Source organism: Lissotriton helveticus, chromosome 2_1 (assembly GCF_964261635.1).
Source record: "Lissotriton helveticus chromosome 2_1, aLisHel1.1, whole genome shotgun sequence".
Taxonomy (NCBI): Eukaryota; Metazoa; Chordata; class Amphibia; order Caudata; family Salamandridae; genus Lissotriton; species Lissotriton helveticus.
In genome coordinates this window covers 111,878,397-111,897,030 of record NC_136059.1, presented here as the reverse complement: position 1 = coordinate 111,897,030, position 18,634 = coordinate 111,878,397, and the positions used below count along the sequence as shown (strand labels likewise).

The 18,634-nt window shown below is 45.2% G+C and overlaps 1 protein-coding gene across 2 annotated transcripts in view; it reads right to left on the bottom strand.

Annotated features, from left to right (window-relative positions):
* Positions 1 to 18,634, bottom strand: part of LOC144817775 (C-type lectin domain family 4 member F-like) — a 449,481-nt gene that overhangs the window by 377,116 nt on the left and 53,731 nt on the right. For both annotated transcript variants that reach the window (XM_078674581.1, XM_078674582.1), the window contains exon 3: positions 9,696 to 9,803. In XM_078674581.1, coding sequence (XP_078530707.1) covers positions 9,696 to 9,803 — 108 coding nt within the window. The remainder of the gene's footprint in view (positions 1 to 9,695; positions 9,804 to 18,634) is intronic.

Sequence of the window (18,634 nt, the reverse complement as noted above, 5' to 3'; positions counted from 1 at the left end):
CGAGTCAGAGGGTGCTATCTTATCAAGTACCCCACAAGGAAGCTAGGATCAAAATCCCCAAATTCATAACCTGCTCTACCATGTTTGTAGTTTACTGCCTGAGATGTCCCTGTGGACACCGTTACGTAGGGAGCACCACTAAAGCAGTTAAACTTAGGATACTAGAACACCAACGGGCCATCGCTAATAAGGATGAGAACTACCCGATGGCTCGTCATTTCGCCACACACCACAATAGCGATAGAACTCCCCTGAGCTTCTTTAGCTTAGACTGCATCCCACACGATTTGAGGGGGGGGACTACAAACGCAAAGTAAGACGATTGGAGTCGAGGTATATTATCGAACTCCAAACAAAGTCACCGGGTGGTCTCAATGCGGGAGAGGAACTAATTTCACATCTGTAAACACTGATAAAAGAAAGTAACTATGAGCTGGAACGATGCCTGAGTATTCTTCAAGAATGAATTAAAGAAACCAAGGTAGTAAAGAGTCAGGGGACAGTACGAATTGGAACATACAGTACATTTTACTAAGAATAACTATTAACTGCAAAATGAATTACGGATATCTATAAAGTAACGATGATTTTCTTTGCAGTATGCCCATCCAGGGCTCTACGGTTACTGTATATTCCAATACAATTAACTTTCTTTCTCTCCGAATTACCATGAAACAAAACAACAATTCAGGTCACATCTGTGAATACTTGACTGCGGAATTCAATAATTCAAATAACATCGAATTAACTGTCTTACTATGATTGCCCATTCAGGGCACCAAACTGGGTTGTAAATATTTACCTTGTACATAGCATTGATAGACATGAATTTAATCTGTCCGGCAGTACAGTGTACCTGAATGAATGTAATTTAATTTGATTATGATTTGGTTTTTGTTTTGCCATTCTAAGATGGCGCTTATGATTTGGACAATAGTCAGTTTTCTATGTTTATTACATATGCCCTTATTTACTTCCGCCTCGCCGTCGCCAGATGACACTGACGAAGGCAAGTGCTGAAACGCGTCTGTTTTACTTTTTCTTTGTGCAATAAACCTAACAAGGTTTTACCTACTGCGAGTGCTGGTGTGTCGACTCTGTTTGGCAGTGGAGCAGCAAATATATATATATATATATATACATATATATATATATGTATATATATATATATATATATCTCGCTCCAAATTACCCACAGGCAAGGATGCACTAAACAGCAAGGTCACGGGTAAGAGCGAACACCACAGTCCGATATGTTTCCAGCTCTCATGTCATAGATTTTAGCCTGACGCGTTTCTGAACTTCTTGTTCTCATGAGAGGCTCGACAAATGAGTTCGTGCTGACACACCCACACTTAAATAGCTTGTTTAGCGTCCTTTATGTGCGCAATGCTTTCTGGATTTTGTAGAGTGTGTCATCATTAATCCACAGATGGATGCACGTTAATTACCAAGCTGCCTTCATTCAAAGCCCTTGGATGGGCCTCAGACTGCGTGCCACTCATAAATCCCATATTGTCAGCTTTTTCACTCCTTGGGCTCGGCAGAATTTCCGGGCACCTTAACCCCCAGTGATCCCGGGGTCGTGCAACCTTCGCGGCTGGGCTGCCGCGTTAACATCTCTCTCCAAATTACCCACAGGCAAGGATGCACTAAGCAGCAAGGTCACGGGTAAGAGCAAATACCACAGTCCGATATGTTTCAAGCTCTCATGTCATAGATTTTAGCCTGGCGCGTTTCTGAACTTCTTGTTCTCATCAGAGGCTCGACAAATGAGTTCGTGCTGACACACCCACACTTAAATACCTTGTTTAGCGTCCTTTATGTGCTCAATGCTTTCTGGATTTTGTAGAGTGTGTCATCATTAATCCACAGATGGATGCACGTTAATTACCAAGCTGCCTTCATTCAAAGCCCTTGGATGGGCCTCAGACTGCGTGCCACTCATAAATCCCATATTGTCAGCTGTTTCACTCCTTGGGCTCGGCAGAATTTCCGGGCACCGTGACCCCCAGTGATCCCGGGGTCGTGCAACCTTCGCGGCTGGGCTGCCGCGTTAACATCTCGCTCCAAATTACCCACAGGCAAGGATGCACTTAACAGCAAGGTCACGGGTAAGAGCGAACACCACAGTCCGATATGTTTCCAGCTCTCATGTCATAGATTTTAGCCTGACGCGTTTCTGAACTTCTTGTTCTCATGAGAGGCTCGACAAATGAGTTCGTGCTGACACACCCACACTTAAATAGCTTGTTTAGCGTCCTTTATGTGCGCAATGCTTTCTGGATTTTGTAGAGTGTGTCATCATTAATCCACAGATGGATGCACGTTAATTACCAAGCTGCCTTCATTCAAAGCCCTTGGATGGGCCTCAGACTGCGTGCCACTCATAAATCCCATATTGTCAGCTTTTTCACTCCTTGGGCTCGGCAGAATTTCCGGGCACCTTAACCCCCAGTGATCCCGGGGTCGTGCAACCTTCGCGGCTGGGCTGCCGCGTTAACATCTCTCTCCAAATTACCCACAGGCAAGGATGCACTAAGCAGCAAGGTCATGGGTAAGAGCAAATACCACAGTCCGATATGTTTCAAGCTCTCATGTCATAGATTTTAGCCTGGCGCGTTTCTGAACTTCTTGTTCTCATCAGAGGCTCGACAAATGAGTTCGTGCTGACACACCCACACTTAAATACCTTGTTTAGCGTCCTTTATGTGCTCAATGCTTTCTGGATTTTGTAGAGTGTGTCATCATTAATCCACAGATGGATGCACGTTAATTACCAAGCTGCCTTCATTCAAAGCCCTTGGATGGGCCTCAGACTGCGTGCCACTCATAAATCCCATATTGTCAGCTGTTTCACTCCTTGGGCTCGGCAGAATTTCCGGGCACCGTGACCCCCAGTGATCCCGGGGTCGTGCAACCTTCGCGGCTGGGCTGCCGCGTTAACATCTCGCTCCAAATTACCCACAGGCAAGGATGCACTTAACAGCAAGGTCACGGGTAAGAGCGAACACCACAGTCCGATATGTTTCCAGCTCTCATGTCATAGATTTTAGCCTGACGCGTTTCTGAACTTCTTGTTCTCATCAGAGGCTCGACAAATGAGTTCGTGCTGACACACCCACACTTAAATACCTTGTTTAGCGTCCTTTATGTGCGCAATGCTTTCTGGATTTTGAAGAGTGTGTCATCATTAATCCACAGATGGATGCACGTTCATTACCAAGCTGCCTTCATTCAAAGCCCTGTGGATTAATGATGACACACACTAGAAAATCCAGAAAGCATTGCGCACATAAAGGACGCTAAACAAGGTATTTAAGTGTGGGTGTGTCAGCACGAACTCATTTGTCGAGCCTCTGATGAGAACAAGAAGTTCAGAAACGCGTCAGGCTAAAATCTATGACATGAGAGCTGGAAACATATCGGACTGTGGTGTTCGCTCTTACCCGTGATCTTGCTGTTTAGTGCATCCTTGCCTGTGGGTAATTTGGAGCGAGATGTTAACGCGGCAGCCCAGCCGCGAAGGTTGCACGACCCCGGGATCACTGGGCGTCACAGTGCCCGGAAATTCTGCCGAGCCCAAGGAGTAAAACAGCTGACAATATGGGATTTATGAGTGGCACGCAGTCTGAGGCCCATCCAAGGGCTTTGAATGAAGGCAGCTTGGTAATTAACGTGCATCCATCTGTGGATTAATGATGACACACACTACAAAATCCAGAAAGCATTGCGCACATAAAGGACGCTAAACAAGGTATTTAAGTGTGGGTGTGTCAGCACGAACTCATTTGTCGAGCCTCTGATGAGAACAAGAAGTTCGGAAACGCGTCATGCTAAAATCTATGACATGAGAGCTGGAAACATATCGGACTGTGGTGTTCGCTCTTACCCGTGATCTTGCTGTTTAGTGCATCCTTGCCTGTGGGTACTTTGGAGCGAGATGTTAACGCGGCAGCCCAGCCGCGCAGGTTGCACGACCCCGGGATCACTGGGGGTCACGGTGCCCGGAAATTCTGCCGAGCCCAAGGAGTGAAACAGCTGACAATATGGGATTTATGAGTGGCACGCAGTCTGAGGCCCATCCAAGGGCTTTGAATGAAGGCAGCTTGGTAATTAACGTGCATCCATCTGTGGATTAATGATGACACACACTACAAAATCCAGAAAGCATTGCGCACATAAAGGTCGCTAAACAAGGTATTTAAGTGTGGGTGTGTCAGCACGAACTCATTTGTCGAGCCTCTGATGAGAACAAGAAGTTCAGAAACGCATCAGGTTAAAATCTATGACATGAGAGCTGGAAACATATCGGACTGTGGTGTTCGCTCTTACCCGTGATCTTGCTGTTTAGTGCATCCTTGCTTGTGGGTAATTTGGAGCGAGATGTTAACGCGGCAGCCCAGCCGCGAAGGTTGCACGACCCCGGGATCACTGGGGGTCACGGTGCCCGGAAATTCTGCCGAGCCCAAGGAGTGAAACAGCTGACAATATGGGATTTATGAGTGGCACGCAGTCTGAGGCCCATCCAAGGGCTTTGAATGAAGGCAGCTTGGTAATTAACGTGCATCCATCTGTGGATTAATGATGACACACACTACAAAATCCAGAAAGCATTGCGCACATAAAGGACACTAAACAAGGTATTTAAGTGTGGGTGTGTCAGCACGAACTCATTTGTCGAGCCTCTGATGAGAACAAGAAGTTCAGAAACGCGTCAGGCTAAAATCTATGACATGAGAGCTGGAAACATATCGGACTGTGGTGTTCGCTCTTACCCGTGATCTTGCTGTTTAGTGCATCCTTGCCTGTGGGTAATTTGGAGCGAGATGTTAACGCGGCAGCCCAGCCGCGAAGGTTGCACGACCCCGGGATCACTGGGGGTCACGGTGCCCGGAAATTCTGCCGAGCCCAAGGAGTGAAACAGCTGACAATATGGGATTTATGAGTGACACGCAGTCTGAGGCCCATCCAAGGGCTTTGAATGAAGGCAGCTTGGTAATTAACGTGCATCCATCTGTGGATTAATGATGACACACTCTACAAAATCCAGAAAGCATTGAGCACATAAAGGACGCTAAACAAGGTATTTAAGTGTGGGTGTGTCAGCACGAACTCATTTGTCGAGCCTCTGATGAGAACAAGAAGTTCAGAAACGCGCCAGGCTAAAATCTATGACATGAGAGCTTGAAACATATCGGACTGTGGTGTTTGCTCTTACCCGTGACCTTGCTGTTTAGTGCATCCTTGCCTCTGGGTAATTTGGAGAGATATGTTAACGCGGCAGCCCAGCCGTGAAGGTTGCACGACCCCGGGATCACTGGGGGTCACGGTGCCCGGAAATTCTGCCGAGCCCAAGGAGTGAAACAGCTGACAATATGGGATTTATGAGTGGCACGCAGTCTGAGGCCCATCCAAGGGCTTTGAATGAAGGCAGCTTGGTAATTAACGTGCATCCATCTGTGGAATAATGATGACACACACTACAAAATCCAGAAAGCATTGCGCACATAAAGGACGCTAAACAAGGTATTTAAGTGTGGGTGTGTCAGCACGAACTCATTTGTCGAGCCTCTGATGAGAACAAGAAGTTCAGAAACGCGTCAGGCTAAAATCTATGACATGAGAGCTGGAAACATATCGGACTGTGGTGTTCGCTCTTACCCGTGATCTTGCTGTTTAGTGCATCCTTGCCTGTGGGTAATTTGGAGCAAGATGTTAACGCGGCAGCCCACCCGCGAAGGTTGCACGACCCCGGGATCACTGGGGGTCACGGTGCCCGGGAAATTCTGCTGAGCCCAAGGAGTGAAACAGCTGACAATATGGGATTTATGAGTGGCACGCAGTCTGAGGCCCATCCAAGGGCTTTGAATGAAGGCAGCCTGGTAATTAACGTGCATCCATCTGTGGATTAATGATGACACACACTACAAAATCCAGAAAGCATTGCGCACATAAAGGACGCTAAACAAGGTATTTAAGTGTGGGTGTGTCAGCACGAACTCATTTGTCGAGCCTCTGATGAGAACAAGAAGTTCAGAAACGCGTCAGGCTAAAATCTATGACATGAGAGCTGGAAACATATCGGACTGTGGTGTTCGCTCTTACCCGTGATCTTGCTGTTTAGTGCATCCTTGCCTGTGGGTAATTTGGAGCGAGATGCTTACGCGGCAGCCCAGCCGCGAAGGTTGCACGACCCCGGGATCACTGGGGGTCACGGTGCCCGGAAATTCTGCCGAGCCCAAGGAGTGAAACAGCTGACAATATGGGATTTATGAGTGGCACGCAGTCTGAGGCCCATCCAAGGGCTTTGAATGAAGGCAGCTTGGTAATTAACGTGCATCCATCTGTGGATTAATGATGACACACACTACAAAATCCAGAAAGCATTGCGCACATAAAGGACGCTAAACAAGGTATTTAAGTGTGGGTGTGTCAGCACGAACTAATTTGTCGAGCCTCTGATGAGAACAAGAAGTTCAGAAACGCGTCAGGCTAAAATCTATGACATGAGAGCTGGAAACATATCGGACTGTGGTGTTCGCTCTTACCCGTGATCCTGCTGTTTAGTGCATCCTTGCCTGTGGGTAATTTGGAGCGATATATATATATATGTATATATATATATATATATTACACAAACCGCCTCCAGGCGTTTCCCTGCAAACGGAGCTCATGGCTCTTCAGGGCGGCCTCATGAGAGGGCACAGGGGGGCCCCCAACACCGTCTTGGCAAGCAAACAAAGTGAGGCCCTGTGCAGTGGTAACAGGCTTTTACTTCCAGAGTAGAGAAAGAGCGCCTGCTACAGAAATGTCCCTAGAGTCAACGTTTCGGCGTCATGCCTTGTTCACGACTGGACTAGCAAGCGCCCAGGTGATATTCGAGCTGAATTAGAATGGGTGCATCACGTGGCTGCAATCATGAACTACTCCTCCCAGTGTGCATTGTGCATGTAGAAGTAATGGCAAAGTTCCGTTTAAAAACACAAGCACACATTCACATGGAATTTCATTTCAAACAGTCAGGTGAGGAAAAAATTACCGCTGCTCCTGTAAGGATGTAAGAGCTCTGGAAATGCCGTTTTCTCGCTGCACGATCATGACAGGATGTACTCCTGTATATATATATATTTGAATGTGCATGTTGTTTTACATGATTCATTTGACATCTGGGAAAGCCTTTCTGTTAGAGAGTGTTCCACTAATAAAATCCCACGCTTTATTCTGAAAACTGTCTTTTGATTTGCCTCATTTCATGAGTGTGGAGACTCCTTTCCAGGTGTTTTATTGATTTACTGCAAGCCTCTGCTGGGGAGTCCTGAGTTTCTTTGTTTGGGAGTGTAAAGCAAGACACTGTGTTGTGGCTGCCTAGAGAATATGCATAAAGTGTAGCTGTCACATAGCTCAGACATGTATTGGAGACAGGCTGCAAAGCACAAAGAGTTATAAGCACCGAGAAATGGCCACTAAAAAATCCAACTTTACCAGTAAGTAGGATTTATCATTACTATTCTAAACATAACAAACATGACCATGTCACTACTTTCTGATCAGAAATTTCCATGTAAAATTATATAAAGGAATTCCCAGTGCTAGCCTATGAGAGGAGTTTAAATCAAAAAGTACTGCTTAGAACCAAATAGCGCTAAGGGTTTCTTGAGGTTGAGCTGGATTGGGGGAAATACAAAAGTTCAGGCCAACCCCGATGGAGCGCAGGCCGGTTACAAGGCTCACACAAGTCTCACTGAAAAAAATAGCTTAGATGGGGCAATCAGGGCATGAAGCCTTTGTCGATTAACCCCTTTAGGATGCAGGCTGTGAATCGTAGTAGATACTGCAAAAACAACAATGATGGACAGAATGTGGATCAATGTCACACATTCACCCCAGTCAAAAGATCTGGGCCCAAATCCATCGTTTTTCCACTCCACACCACCCTGGGTTAGACAATGGCGATATGCAAATCAGCGCTGACCCTGTGCCCCATGGGAACAGTCCAGTCCGAACTACAAAAGCCATGTCCTTCCCAGAATCGTAGTAGAGCCGCGCTGTCCATTTTTGTCAAGCTGCACAATTTGTCAAAGTGATATCGTCAATCAGCTACTGCATCGGCGTCAAAGGCCAATGTGCCGGTTCCGATCAACGCAAAGTCATTATTGTGTCAATTTTGCTGGTTCTGCATAGTAGATGCTCACTTTCAAGGATGCTGGATTGGATCGGCACCTCTTGGCAGGGCAGAACTCATAGATGGCAGAGTCCAGGTGATGGCGCATGGTTGTAGGAAGTCTTTGTTGTTCCTGAGAATTCAGAACAAGGGGCAAACCAGCAAGATCTTGGAGTCACTCCGGGTTCAAGTGAGATGGGTCCAGTCCTATTCTTCAACAGCAAGTATCAGGCAACAGGCAGCACATCATGGTAGAAAAGCAGTTCTTCCAGATCAACATTCCCACCGAGTGGAATTCCACGTAGCAGCACAGCAGTCCTTCTTCTTAGCAGAGTGCTTCACGGGTTCTGTCTTGCTGGGGTCAGAAACTGAGTACTTATCCAAATGTGCCTTTGAAGTGCAGGTGAATTTAAAGCAGGCCCTTGAAGTGCAAAGATCGCCCTTTCATCCGAGCCCTGGCTCCAGACAAGCTATGGGGGTAAATCAGCCCTTTGTGTGGAGACTGGGCACTATCTGTCAGATATGGGTGTCAGACCCTCCCTCTCTTCCTGCCCAGGAAGTACCATCAGAATGCAGATGAGTTCTCAGACACACCTAACCTTACTGTGTTTGTGGCTATCTAGAGGGAATACACAAAGTGTAGCTGTCACCCACCCCAGATGTGTATTGAATACAGACTGCAAGGCACACAGAGAAGTAAGAGCAGAGAAATGCCCACTCTCTGAATGTGGCATTTTTAAATAGTTATGTTAATTCCAACTTTACCACTAAAGAAGATTTATCATTACCATTCCAAAAATATGAAACATGATGCAGCTACTCATTTCTAATCAGGAATTATGCCTTAAGGAATTCCCAATGTTAATCTGTGAGAGGAGTTGGCCTCACTGTAGTGAAAAACTAATTTAGCTGCTTGTCACTACCAGGACATGTAGAACATAAAGGTACATGTCCTACCTTTTACTTACACAGCACCCTGCCCATAGGACTACCTAGGGTCATGCATCCCTAAGGTAGGCATGACCTATGGGTAATAAAAGGGGAGTGTAAGGCCTGGCAAGTAGTTTTAAATGCCAAGTCAATCTCGCAGTAAACTGCTCACACAGGTGCTGCAGTGACAGGTCTGAAACAGGCTTGAAAGGCTATTGTTGTGGCTGGCACAAGCAGTGTTGCATGCCCACTAGTAGCATGTAATTTACAGGCTCTGGATATGTGGGATACCTGTTTACAAGGGACTTATAAGTAAATTAAATATGCCAAACTGGTATAAACCAATCATACCATGTTTATGGGGCGAGCACATGCACTCTAGCACTTGTTAGCAGTGGTAAAGTGCCCAGAGTCCTAAAGCCAACAGAAAGGTCAGACAAAATAATCAGGGGAAGACAAAACGTTTAGGGATAACCCTGCAGAAATGGCCAGGACCAACACACACACACAGACACACATGCAGGTACGCACGCACACACTCACACACACACGAAACACCATACATCAGTGTAGCAATCTATTATTACAGTTTAGTACTCACCAGCAAGATCTCCTTCTGAGGAAAATGAGGAATTATGTATTTGGAATGAGTCAATAATTTTTCTAGTCTCCTTATCGACATCTTTCAAATAATTCTGCATCTGACAATCTGAAAAAGATAATTTAATATTAATAATGACCATTTGTGAGTGTCAGATATACCTTTAAAAGCATTCAGGAAAGGTACAGGCAGGACCATTTGAATTAAGAATTGTTGGTATCACATATTTTTATCTATGAATTTGGAAAGTGCAAAACTAGCAAATTAGATGACAGAGGATATGCCTCTACCCTACTGGAAACTTCAACTGCACACACACTATTAATTTACTTCTACAGAAATAGAGAAATAATGCAGTGGAGGGATTATTTGCACAAATGTTGGTGTACATGCAATGGACTACAAAGCGAGGCTGGATGGAGGAGAGCTTTTGGAGTGTGCAGTTAACAGAGCTCTTAGTTCTGTAGTCTTGAGGGAAAACGGAAACATAGGAGGGATTTCTTGACTGGCTCTAGTAATTGTATTTCCTGGTCTGGTGCACAGGTCTCCTTAAAGTAGAGTCATTACAGTTGAACAAAGTACTTACACTGCACCGGTAGCCACGGAGGATACCTTAAACCCATCATGGAATCTACAACTTTTCAAAGATTAAATTCTCATGGGAATGTGTACCCTGGTGCCTGGAAGCTCTTATTGTCCAGAGAGACTGGCACATTATCGAAAATAAGGGAGGCATAAATGTAAAATGGGAAATTAGGGCATCTCTCCCAATCTTGAGTTACAGTTGGTTTTAGGAAGAGGGAAAGGACAGTCCCAGTCTTCCAAAACAAAGACCACCATCTTGTCCAAGATACCCAGGTGACGTCAATTGGATGTACGGACCAATTCAGATACAAACATGGAACTCCACAAACACATCCGCTGTGCACAGGCATTCCCACTACATGTTCCAGACATGATGATGACCAAGGCCTCTATTTTTGGAGACAGAATGGACCTTACAGGGCAGGAACAGGTAGATAGTCCCGAGAGGAGCACAGGTCAACATGTCTGTGCTCCAGAAGAGAAGCATGCTCCTTACACTGCCACTCTTCAAAGACTTGGTAGACATGGCACAAACCACTCTCACAAAAGGGAGTGCACTTTGGATAACCGTGACGACAGAGCCCAACTCTGATGTCTCCAAAAAATAATAGAGTGCACCTCCAGTGGGCTCACGACTGTTGAATTCATTGACAGAAAAATAGACACAGCTGTCCAGAAAACATATAAGAGAAAGGGGCATAGCTTCAAAAAGCTACACAGAGGACATTTGTCCCAACAGTGAGTGAGTACATCACTGTAACACACCCGGTGGTGCTAACAATAGCAAATACAATATTGACTAAACACCCAAGGGTATATTTACAAGGGGTAATCGCCAACAGAGTGTCACTTTTTTTTATGTTCCGGTAGCGATAACACCTCCACCTTATATACAAGGTGACGTTAAGCCACTAAACATGGCTTAATGCTGCTTTATGAATAACTCCCCTATTTGTGCGGCTTTTAGTGTGAAATGGTCAGGCAATGGGTGTTGCAGTGGGCGTTCTGCTGCAATACCGATTGCTTTTTGACGCTGCCCCTTATTTACAAAGCTGGCATAAATATGGGGCAGCGCAAAAATAAGATCAGGGAAAAACTGGCCTTCAACTGCCACAACAAAGAGTAATGTTTACTTTATCGTCGGGGTAGCAGTTTCTATATGTGCTGTGTTGTGCAGCGCACATAGAAACAGCAAAACGCCAATAGTGATTGTTCATGTGCAGGAAGGGATTGGTATTGATTGCTGCTGTGTCGTGGAGTTCCCTCTAATCCGTTGGATCTGCGCATTTGTTTGGACTGCAAAAACTTTGGGTGAGGTGCCCAGAATGATTCAAGCACTGCTGCAGAATTTTTTGGCCTAGAGACCAGCTAGCTCACTGTGCCACCATAGGCCCCCCTAACCTGAACACAGAGCAATGGTTTCTGGCAACCACTGAAGATGACAACCCTGAACCCCCAGGGATCATCGTTAACGATCAGAACCCTTCTGCACAGTGCTCTTTGCTCTCAGAGAAATATACAGCGAATACACAATGGGACGTTTTCAATATATTTATTGAACCAACGTTGTTCTTGTAAAAAATACATGTCCTGCTATAATCAGTGGACAGAAGGAAATGAAAGTGATTACAAGCACCAAAAGAGTAAAGAGCTGATATAGTTCCACCATAGTGCTAAGACAGTGTATATATTCAGGCATATAAAACAAGGTTGCAATCAGGTGTACTCCTCCTATGCAAACCGTACTCTGTGTGTGTGTAGGTGTAGAGCCAAGAAACCCCCTTTGGGATAATCAAACCCCATTACCTGGTGGGGGAGAGTATGTAGAACCGGCCCGCCCTGGTCATGAACTGGATACCCCTCACTGAGATGTCTGACAGCTGTGTGGTGAAGTCTCAGCATGAACGGACCAGTGCCAGCAAAAGTGCCTCCTCTGTTAATCCAATGAGATGCTTATTATTTATAATACAAATCATCCTAGCAGGATGTATGATAGAGTCACAACTGGACAAACTACATGTGCCTCTACCACACAGCCTAAACCACAAATGTGTCTTAAACATGCATTCCTTTCCCATGAATGCCTTTACCACATGATTACGTGATAAAGGCATGAATGGTAAAGGGGAATGTGTGGCTAAAGTCGTGACCCTCCTCCCCCACCTTGAGCTACAAACTCTCCACTTGCCCTACTACCCATCCTGAGGTCCAAATACCCCTACCCCACCCCAACCCCCACGCTATCCCTAATCCTTAAACACTACTGCGACCCCCTCCCAACCCCTTGTGCTGTCCCTACAACTACCCCAAACCCTTTCACTGCCCTTTGGCAAACCCTTATTTTAAAAAAACACCCACCCCCCAGCCCTAAAAGCTACCTCCCCTCCCCTAAACCCAAAAAAACTACCCTGATTACCCTTTTCCCCTCCCCTGAGGCCTAAAACCCTGTCTCTTATGCCAGTCCGTAACCTCCCCTAGCCCTAAAAACCACCCCTGACACTCCAGCCCTGAAATCTGCCCCCAACCTCAAGCTTTGAAAACTAGCCTGAACCCCCAGCCTTGAAAACTACCTCCAACTCCCCAGCCCTGAAATCTAGCCCAGAAGCCCCAGCCCAGAAAATTACCCCTGACCAACCCCATTCCAGAAAACTAACCCTGACCCATCCCCAGCCCAGAAAACTACCCCAACCCATCCTCAGCCCAGAAAACTACCCGACCCCCAGCCTACAAAACTACCCGATGCCCGAACCCAGCCCACAAAACTACCCTGGCCACCCAGCCCACAAAACAACCCCGACCTAGCCAACAAAATTACCCCAGACCCACCCCCAGCCCACAAAACTACATCCGACTCCCAGACCCAGAAAACTACCACTGACTCCCCCAAAGCCCAGAAGACTACCAGGGCCCAGAAATCTACCTCAACCCACCCCCAAGCCCAGGAATACAGCCCAGCCCCACTTACCTCACAGCGGATCTCTTCCTGCGAGGTTTCCTGCTTCCGTTCCCAGCATCTAGACCGCACATTGCCTTAACCACACATATGCGTGGTTGAGGCATTTGCATGGTTTAGCTTGCAGAGTCGGAACACTCCTAATTTAGACCACAGTGTTCGGACTTTTCCCCATCCTTGAGATGTACGAATAGATTAGCATTGTTATGGGTATATAGAAAGCCGTGTCCCCCAGTGGATGAAGATAGAATGACATTTGTACATTGTGCCTAATGGCCTTTTACTTGGTGTGTGTTCAAAGCATTGTGATAATCTTATGCAAAGCCAGATGTGTAAACAGAAGTAGTTTCAGAAAAACTAATCCAAATTTGTCACACACATGAATATGCGCAAAAGGGTACAGCAGTACTCTTTTAGTGCAGAATGAGGACAATGTAAGAAAAAATGCAGTCAAGTTACATGGGCCCAATTCCGGCACATAACAGCTGAGAGGTCCAAAAGAATCAATACCTCATCATTCCCAGTGTCATTTTATTAGTCTCTGTGACCTCAAGTAAGGCAGATCCTCAAAATGTTGATGGTTCACAATTTTTCTAATATTTTGGTAAAAACAGGTAGCAGTGAGGTAGGCCTAACATTGGTCAAAATGGTAGAATCCGCTTGGGGCTTATTTTAGTAACGGTCTGTCAACTGCCAGTTTCCAGGCACGAGGGACTTCAGCAGTAGTAGATATGGGGGCAGATTTATGTAGGGGTTGCGCCACGTTTACGCCGCCGTTGCGTGACGCAACGGCGCGGAAACGTGGCGCATCCCTGCGACCTATTTACAACGTGACGCATCTAGGCAGATGCGTCACGTTGTAAAGCCCTGCGCCACATGAAACCTGCGTCAGGTTTCATGTGGGCGTTCTGTCGCAGGGTGGGCGTTCCCTCGTAGGAAAGCCCCGTAAAACTGACGCAGTGAAATCTACAAGATTTCACTGAGTCAGTTTTACGACACTGCTGCGTCAAATCCTTACGCCTGCTTGAAGCAGGCGTAAGGAGTGACGCACCACGTTATGTATGGGTGGCCTCTGTACATTGAGGGAGTTGCGTCGCACTTGCGACGCTACTCCAGCAATGCGCCGCCCGTACACCACAAGATGCGTCACGCATCTGCCCTTCCTTGCACCATGGTGCGCCGCATTGTAAATGCGGCGCATCTGTGGTGCCGCAAGGAGGGAATTGCGTGACGCATCAGTTCTGGCGCATCCCTGCTGATTTGCAGAGATGCGCCAGAACTCATAAATCTACCCCATGATTTATAAGCGGATTTACCATTGCAATAGCCTCATGGTGGACTGGATCATGGGGTGAGCCTGATTTACATGAAAGAATAGATTGGCGTGATAGTGACAGGGAAATATCTGCAAATGTGGCAACACGTCACACATTCTCATCACTGGGCCCCTTAAGAGGTCCATGATGTTGGTGGAGATGAATCCCCGCTGTATAGCCAGAATCTTTTCTTCAAAAAATGTTGAGATCTGGTCAGGGGGCTTGATGGGGGAATCTCTCTTGAAAGCACCTTGGGCTGCATACACATTTTTGATATATTGACCATAGTTTTGGGGTCTTGCGTGGCCTCTTCAGGTTTTTTTGGTAAAATATTTGTTTCTTTGTTGTTTTAATCAGTTTGTGATATGTTTTCCGGGGCTCTCTAAAAGAGAGCAGATCATTTGTGCTGTGGAATGGGCCCCATTTACATTTAAGGTGTTTACAATGGCACTTCTGTTCAAGTAAAGCCGGGGAAAACCAATGCTGAGAGGGATTCAAACAGATGTTTAAAGGGCAAATGAGAGGTGCAAGGTTTAATTCTGTATCCATGATCCAGGCATCAAAAGAATCAACTTCTTCCAACAAATTCCTATTCAGAATAGGGGTAGTGGAAGACAGGCGTAACTCAGTAATGGATTTGATTTCATGGCTCCCCTTTTCCACGGAGTGCGAGCTGATGAATCTGTTTTACAGGGGCATAGGTTTAAGATATGTTCGTTTTGTTGACTGGGACTAGGTAATGATCTGCCATGATTGAGTAATGGGTGTATTAGGTGTAAAAAGTCAGTGATTAGTGCAAACCCCATTAAGGGTATGCCAACATGAATGGGTTGGATCACATATTAGCTGTGGTAATCCTGATATTTTTAAGATATCTCAGAGGGCGTAGGCCTCAGAGTTATCTGAGTTGTCGGAGATTAAAGTCTCCTAACATAGTAAAATTCACAAAGAGGACTACTGTAGGGGAAAGTGCCTCCCTCTACCTTGGTTAAAAAACTAGTGCCGGGGACAGGAGGACGATAGAGACGGCTGCCAGCAAAGGATTCAGAAATACTAATTTTAAAACAAAATCCTGGGAATTCTGCACTGTTGAGAGTGTCCAAGTCGTAGTAGCTACATTGAAAGTTGTCGTGAAATATAATCGCTACTCCTCCACTCGACCCTCTGTTCTGTGTTTGGATATGATTGAGTAACCAGTGTTATATGGCTGGTAGGGTCATTTTCGACATTGCTTAGTTAGCATGAGCTCTGCTGCCATGATGCTGCTTTTACGCACATTACTACATGATTTTATTTTGCAATACTCCGTTTCTGCCTTTTAAATGAGAACTGCCTGCTTTCTGCGTTCTCTATTATTTCTGGATTTTGGTCTGAACATGATGTGCAAGGTAGATAAACATGCCCCTTGTTATTTTGTTCTGGTCAGTCCCTAGCACCTAGACAAAACATGCTAAACACAGCTGCACTGCTGGAAAACTCGTGATTTGATGTTACTAGGACGCATGTTGTTTACACACCCTTGGAGAGAGACCTTTCCTTGGAAAAGAGCTGTACTGTTCCTATGATGTAAAACTTCCATCTAGGTTCTAAGGTATGGGGTCTGCTGACAAAGGCCAGAGATCTTCCTTTAATTAATAAACCTCAGTTTACCAAGGGGAGGGTGGTTAGGCCTTGTAGTCCTTTTTCCACTGTCTGTATATGATGATATCCCCCTTTATATTCTATGGTATTGTAACAATGCAAACTGTTTTAGGTTTATGCATTTATTGGCTGGTAGTTGCTCGTATACTACATTATAGAGCACAATAGTTAAAATAAACATTTTGAACTATACAGTGACTCTGACAATCCTTATTGTGGACAAGTATGAGGGAGTCAGCGAAAGGGTATGTCTTGCTACCGCGATTCCTGAGAGAGTCAAGAGTGTTGTGTTCTGGGTTGTCTAATCATTTGTAGCTACGTGATTATGTAGGAGAACGAATGAGACACTATAGCTAGTTGGTTTTGGGATTTTGGGCACTAAGGTGGTAGGAAGGTACAACCCCTGTACTCCGAGGTCCTGTTTTCCTGCACATAGTTCTGAATCCCCGCAACACCATTAGGGACTACTATGGCTAAATCTGGATTGCACCATGATTTTAGCCAGGCTTCCATGATAAACAAAAAATCACAGTGTTTGGGTGTATTTCAATATTGATGCCTTTGATAAATGTGTTTTATCAGTTTGCAAAAGTTGAAAAGTGAGGTAAGAGTACAATGTTTTCAATGATGTCCCTTTCACAGTTTCATCACTATACAGTCTGGTTTCCAGTTTTTGAGTTTAAGACTTTACAGCTTTGTCACCTTTTCACATTTACATGGCCTTTTTTATGGATGTCGATTATTTGCTAAAAGTTCTTTAGATCTGATTTTTTCTTCTGTATGCTAGTATCCCTGTGCCAGTTACCATATTGAAGACAACAGGCAAAGGATAACTGCTTGATTTATCAGAGAATTACTCACCTACTTGGAAACTAAACTATAAAGGGTTGTTTTGGAAAGTATCCACTTGGGAGTGACTCATCTATCATCATCCGTCACATTACTTTGATCCACTATAATCTAGTAGGATGACTCTACAATCATCCATCACATTACTCTGGTCCACCTTAATATCCACTATAATCCAGTACGATGACTCATCTATCATTCCTCACATTATTCTAGTCCAGTATAATCCAGCAGGATGACTCAACAATAATCCGTCACATTACTCTGGTCCACTAAAATCCAGTTGGATGACTCATCTATTATCCCTCACATTACTCTAGTCCAGTATTATCAAGCAGGATGACTCATCTATCATCCATCATATTACTCCGGTCCACTAATATCCAGCAGGATCACTCCTCTATCATCCCTCGCATTACTCTGGTCCAGTATAATTCAGCAGGATGACTCATCTATCCACCTTCACATTACTCTCCTCCACTATAATCCAGTAGCATAACTCAACAATCATCTGTCACATTAATCTGGTCCACTATAATCCTTCAAGACATCTCATCCATCATCCCTCAGATTACTCTGGTCCACTATATTCCAGCAGGATCACTCATCCATCATCCCTCACATTACTATGGTCCAATACAATCCAGTAGCAAAACTCAACAATCATCTGTCACATTACTCTGGCCCATTATAATCCAGGGGATGACTCAACAATCATCTGTCACATTACTCTGGTCCACTATAATCCAGTAGCATAACTCAACAGTCATCTGTCACATTACTCTGGCCCACTATAATCCAGTAGGATGACTCAACAATCATTCGTGACATTACTCTGGCACACTATAATCAAGTAGGATGACTCATTCATCATCCGTCACATTACTCTGGTCCACTATAATCCAGTTGGATGACTCATCTATCATCCCTCACATCACTTTAGTCCAGTATTATCAAGCAGGATGACTCATCTATCATCCGTCACATTAATCTGGTCCAGTATAATCCAGCAGGATGACTCATCCATCATCCCTCACATTACTCTGTTCCACTATAATCCAGCAGGATGTCTTATATATCATCGCTCACATTACTCTGGTCCAGTATAATCCAGCAAGACATCTCATCCATCATCCCTTACAATACTCTGGTCCACTATAATCCAGCAGGATGACTCATCCATCATCCCTCACATTACTATGGTCCAATATAATCCAGTAGCATAACTCAACAATCATCTGTCACATTACTCTGGCCCACTATAATCCAGTAGGATGACTCATCAATCATCCGTCACATTACTCTGGCCCACTATAATCCAGTAGGATGACTCATCCATCATCCCTCACATTACTCTAGTCCAGTATTATCAAGCAGGATGACTCATCTAACATCTGGCACATTATTCTCGTCCTGTATAATCCAGCAGGACGTCTTATCTATCATCCCTCACATTACTCTGGTCCACCATAATCCAGCAGGACACCTCATCCGTCATCCCTCACATTACTCTGGCCCACTTTAATCCAGCAGGACACCTCATCTATCATCCGTCCTATTACTCTGGTCCACTACAACAAACCCTCCTGAAGTCC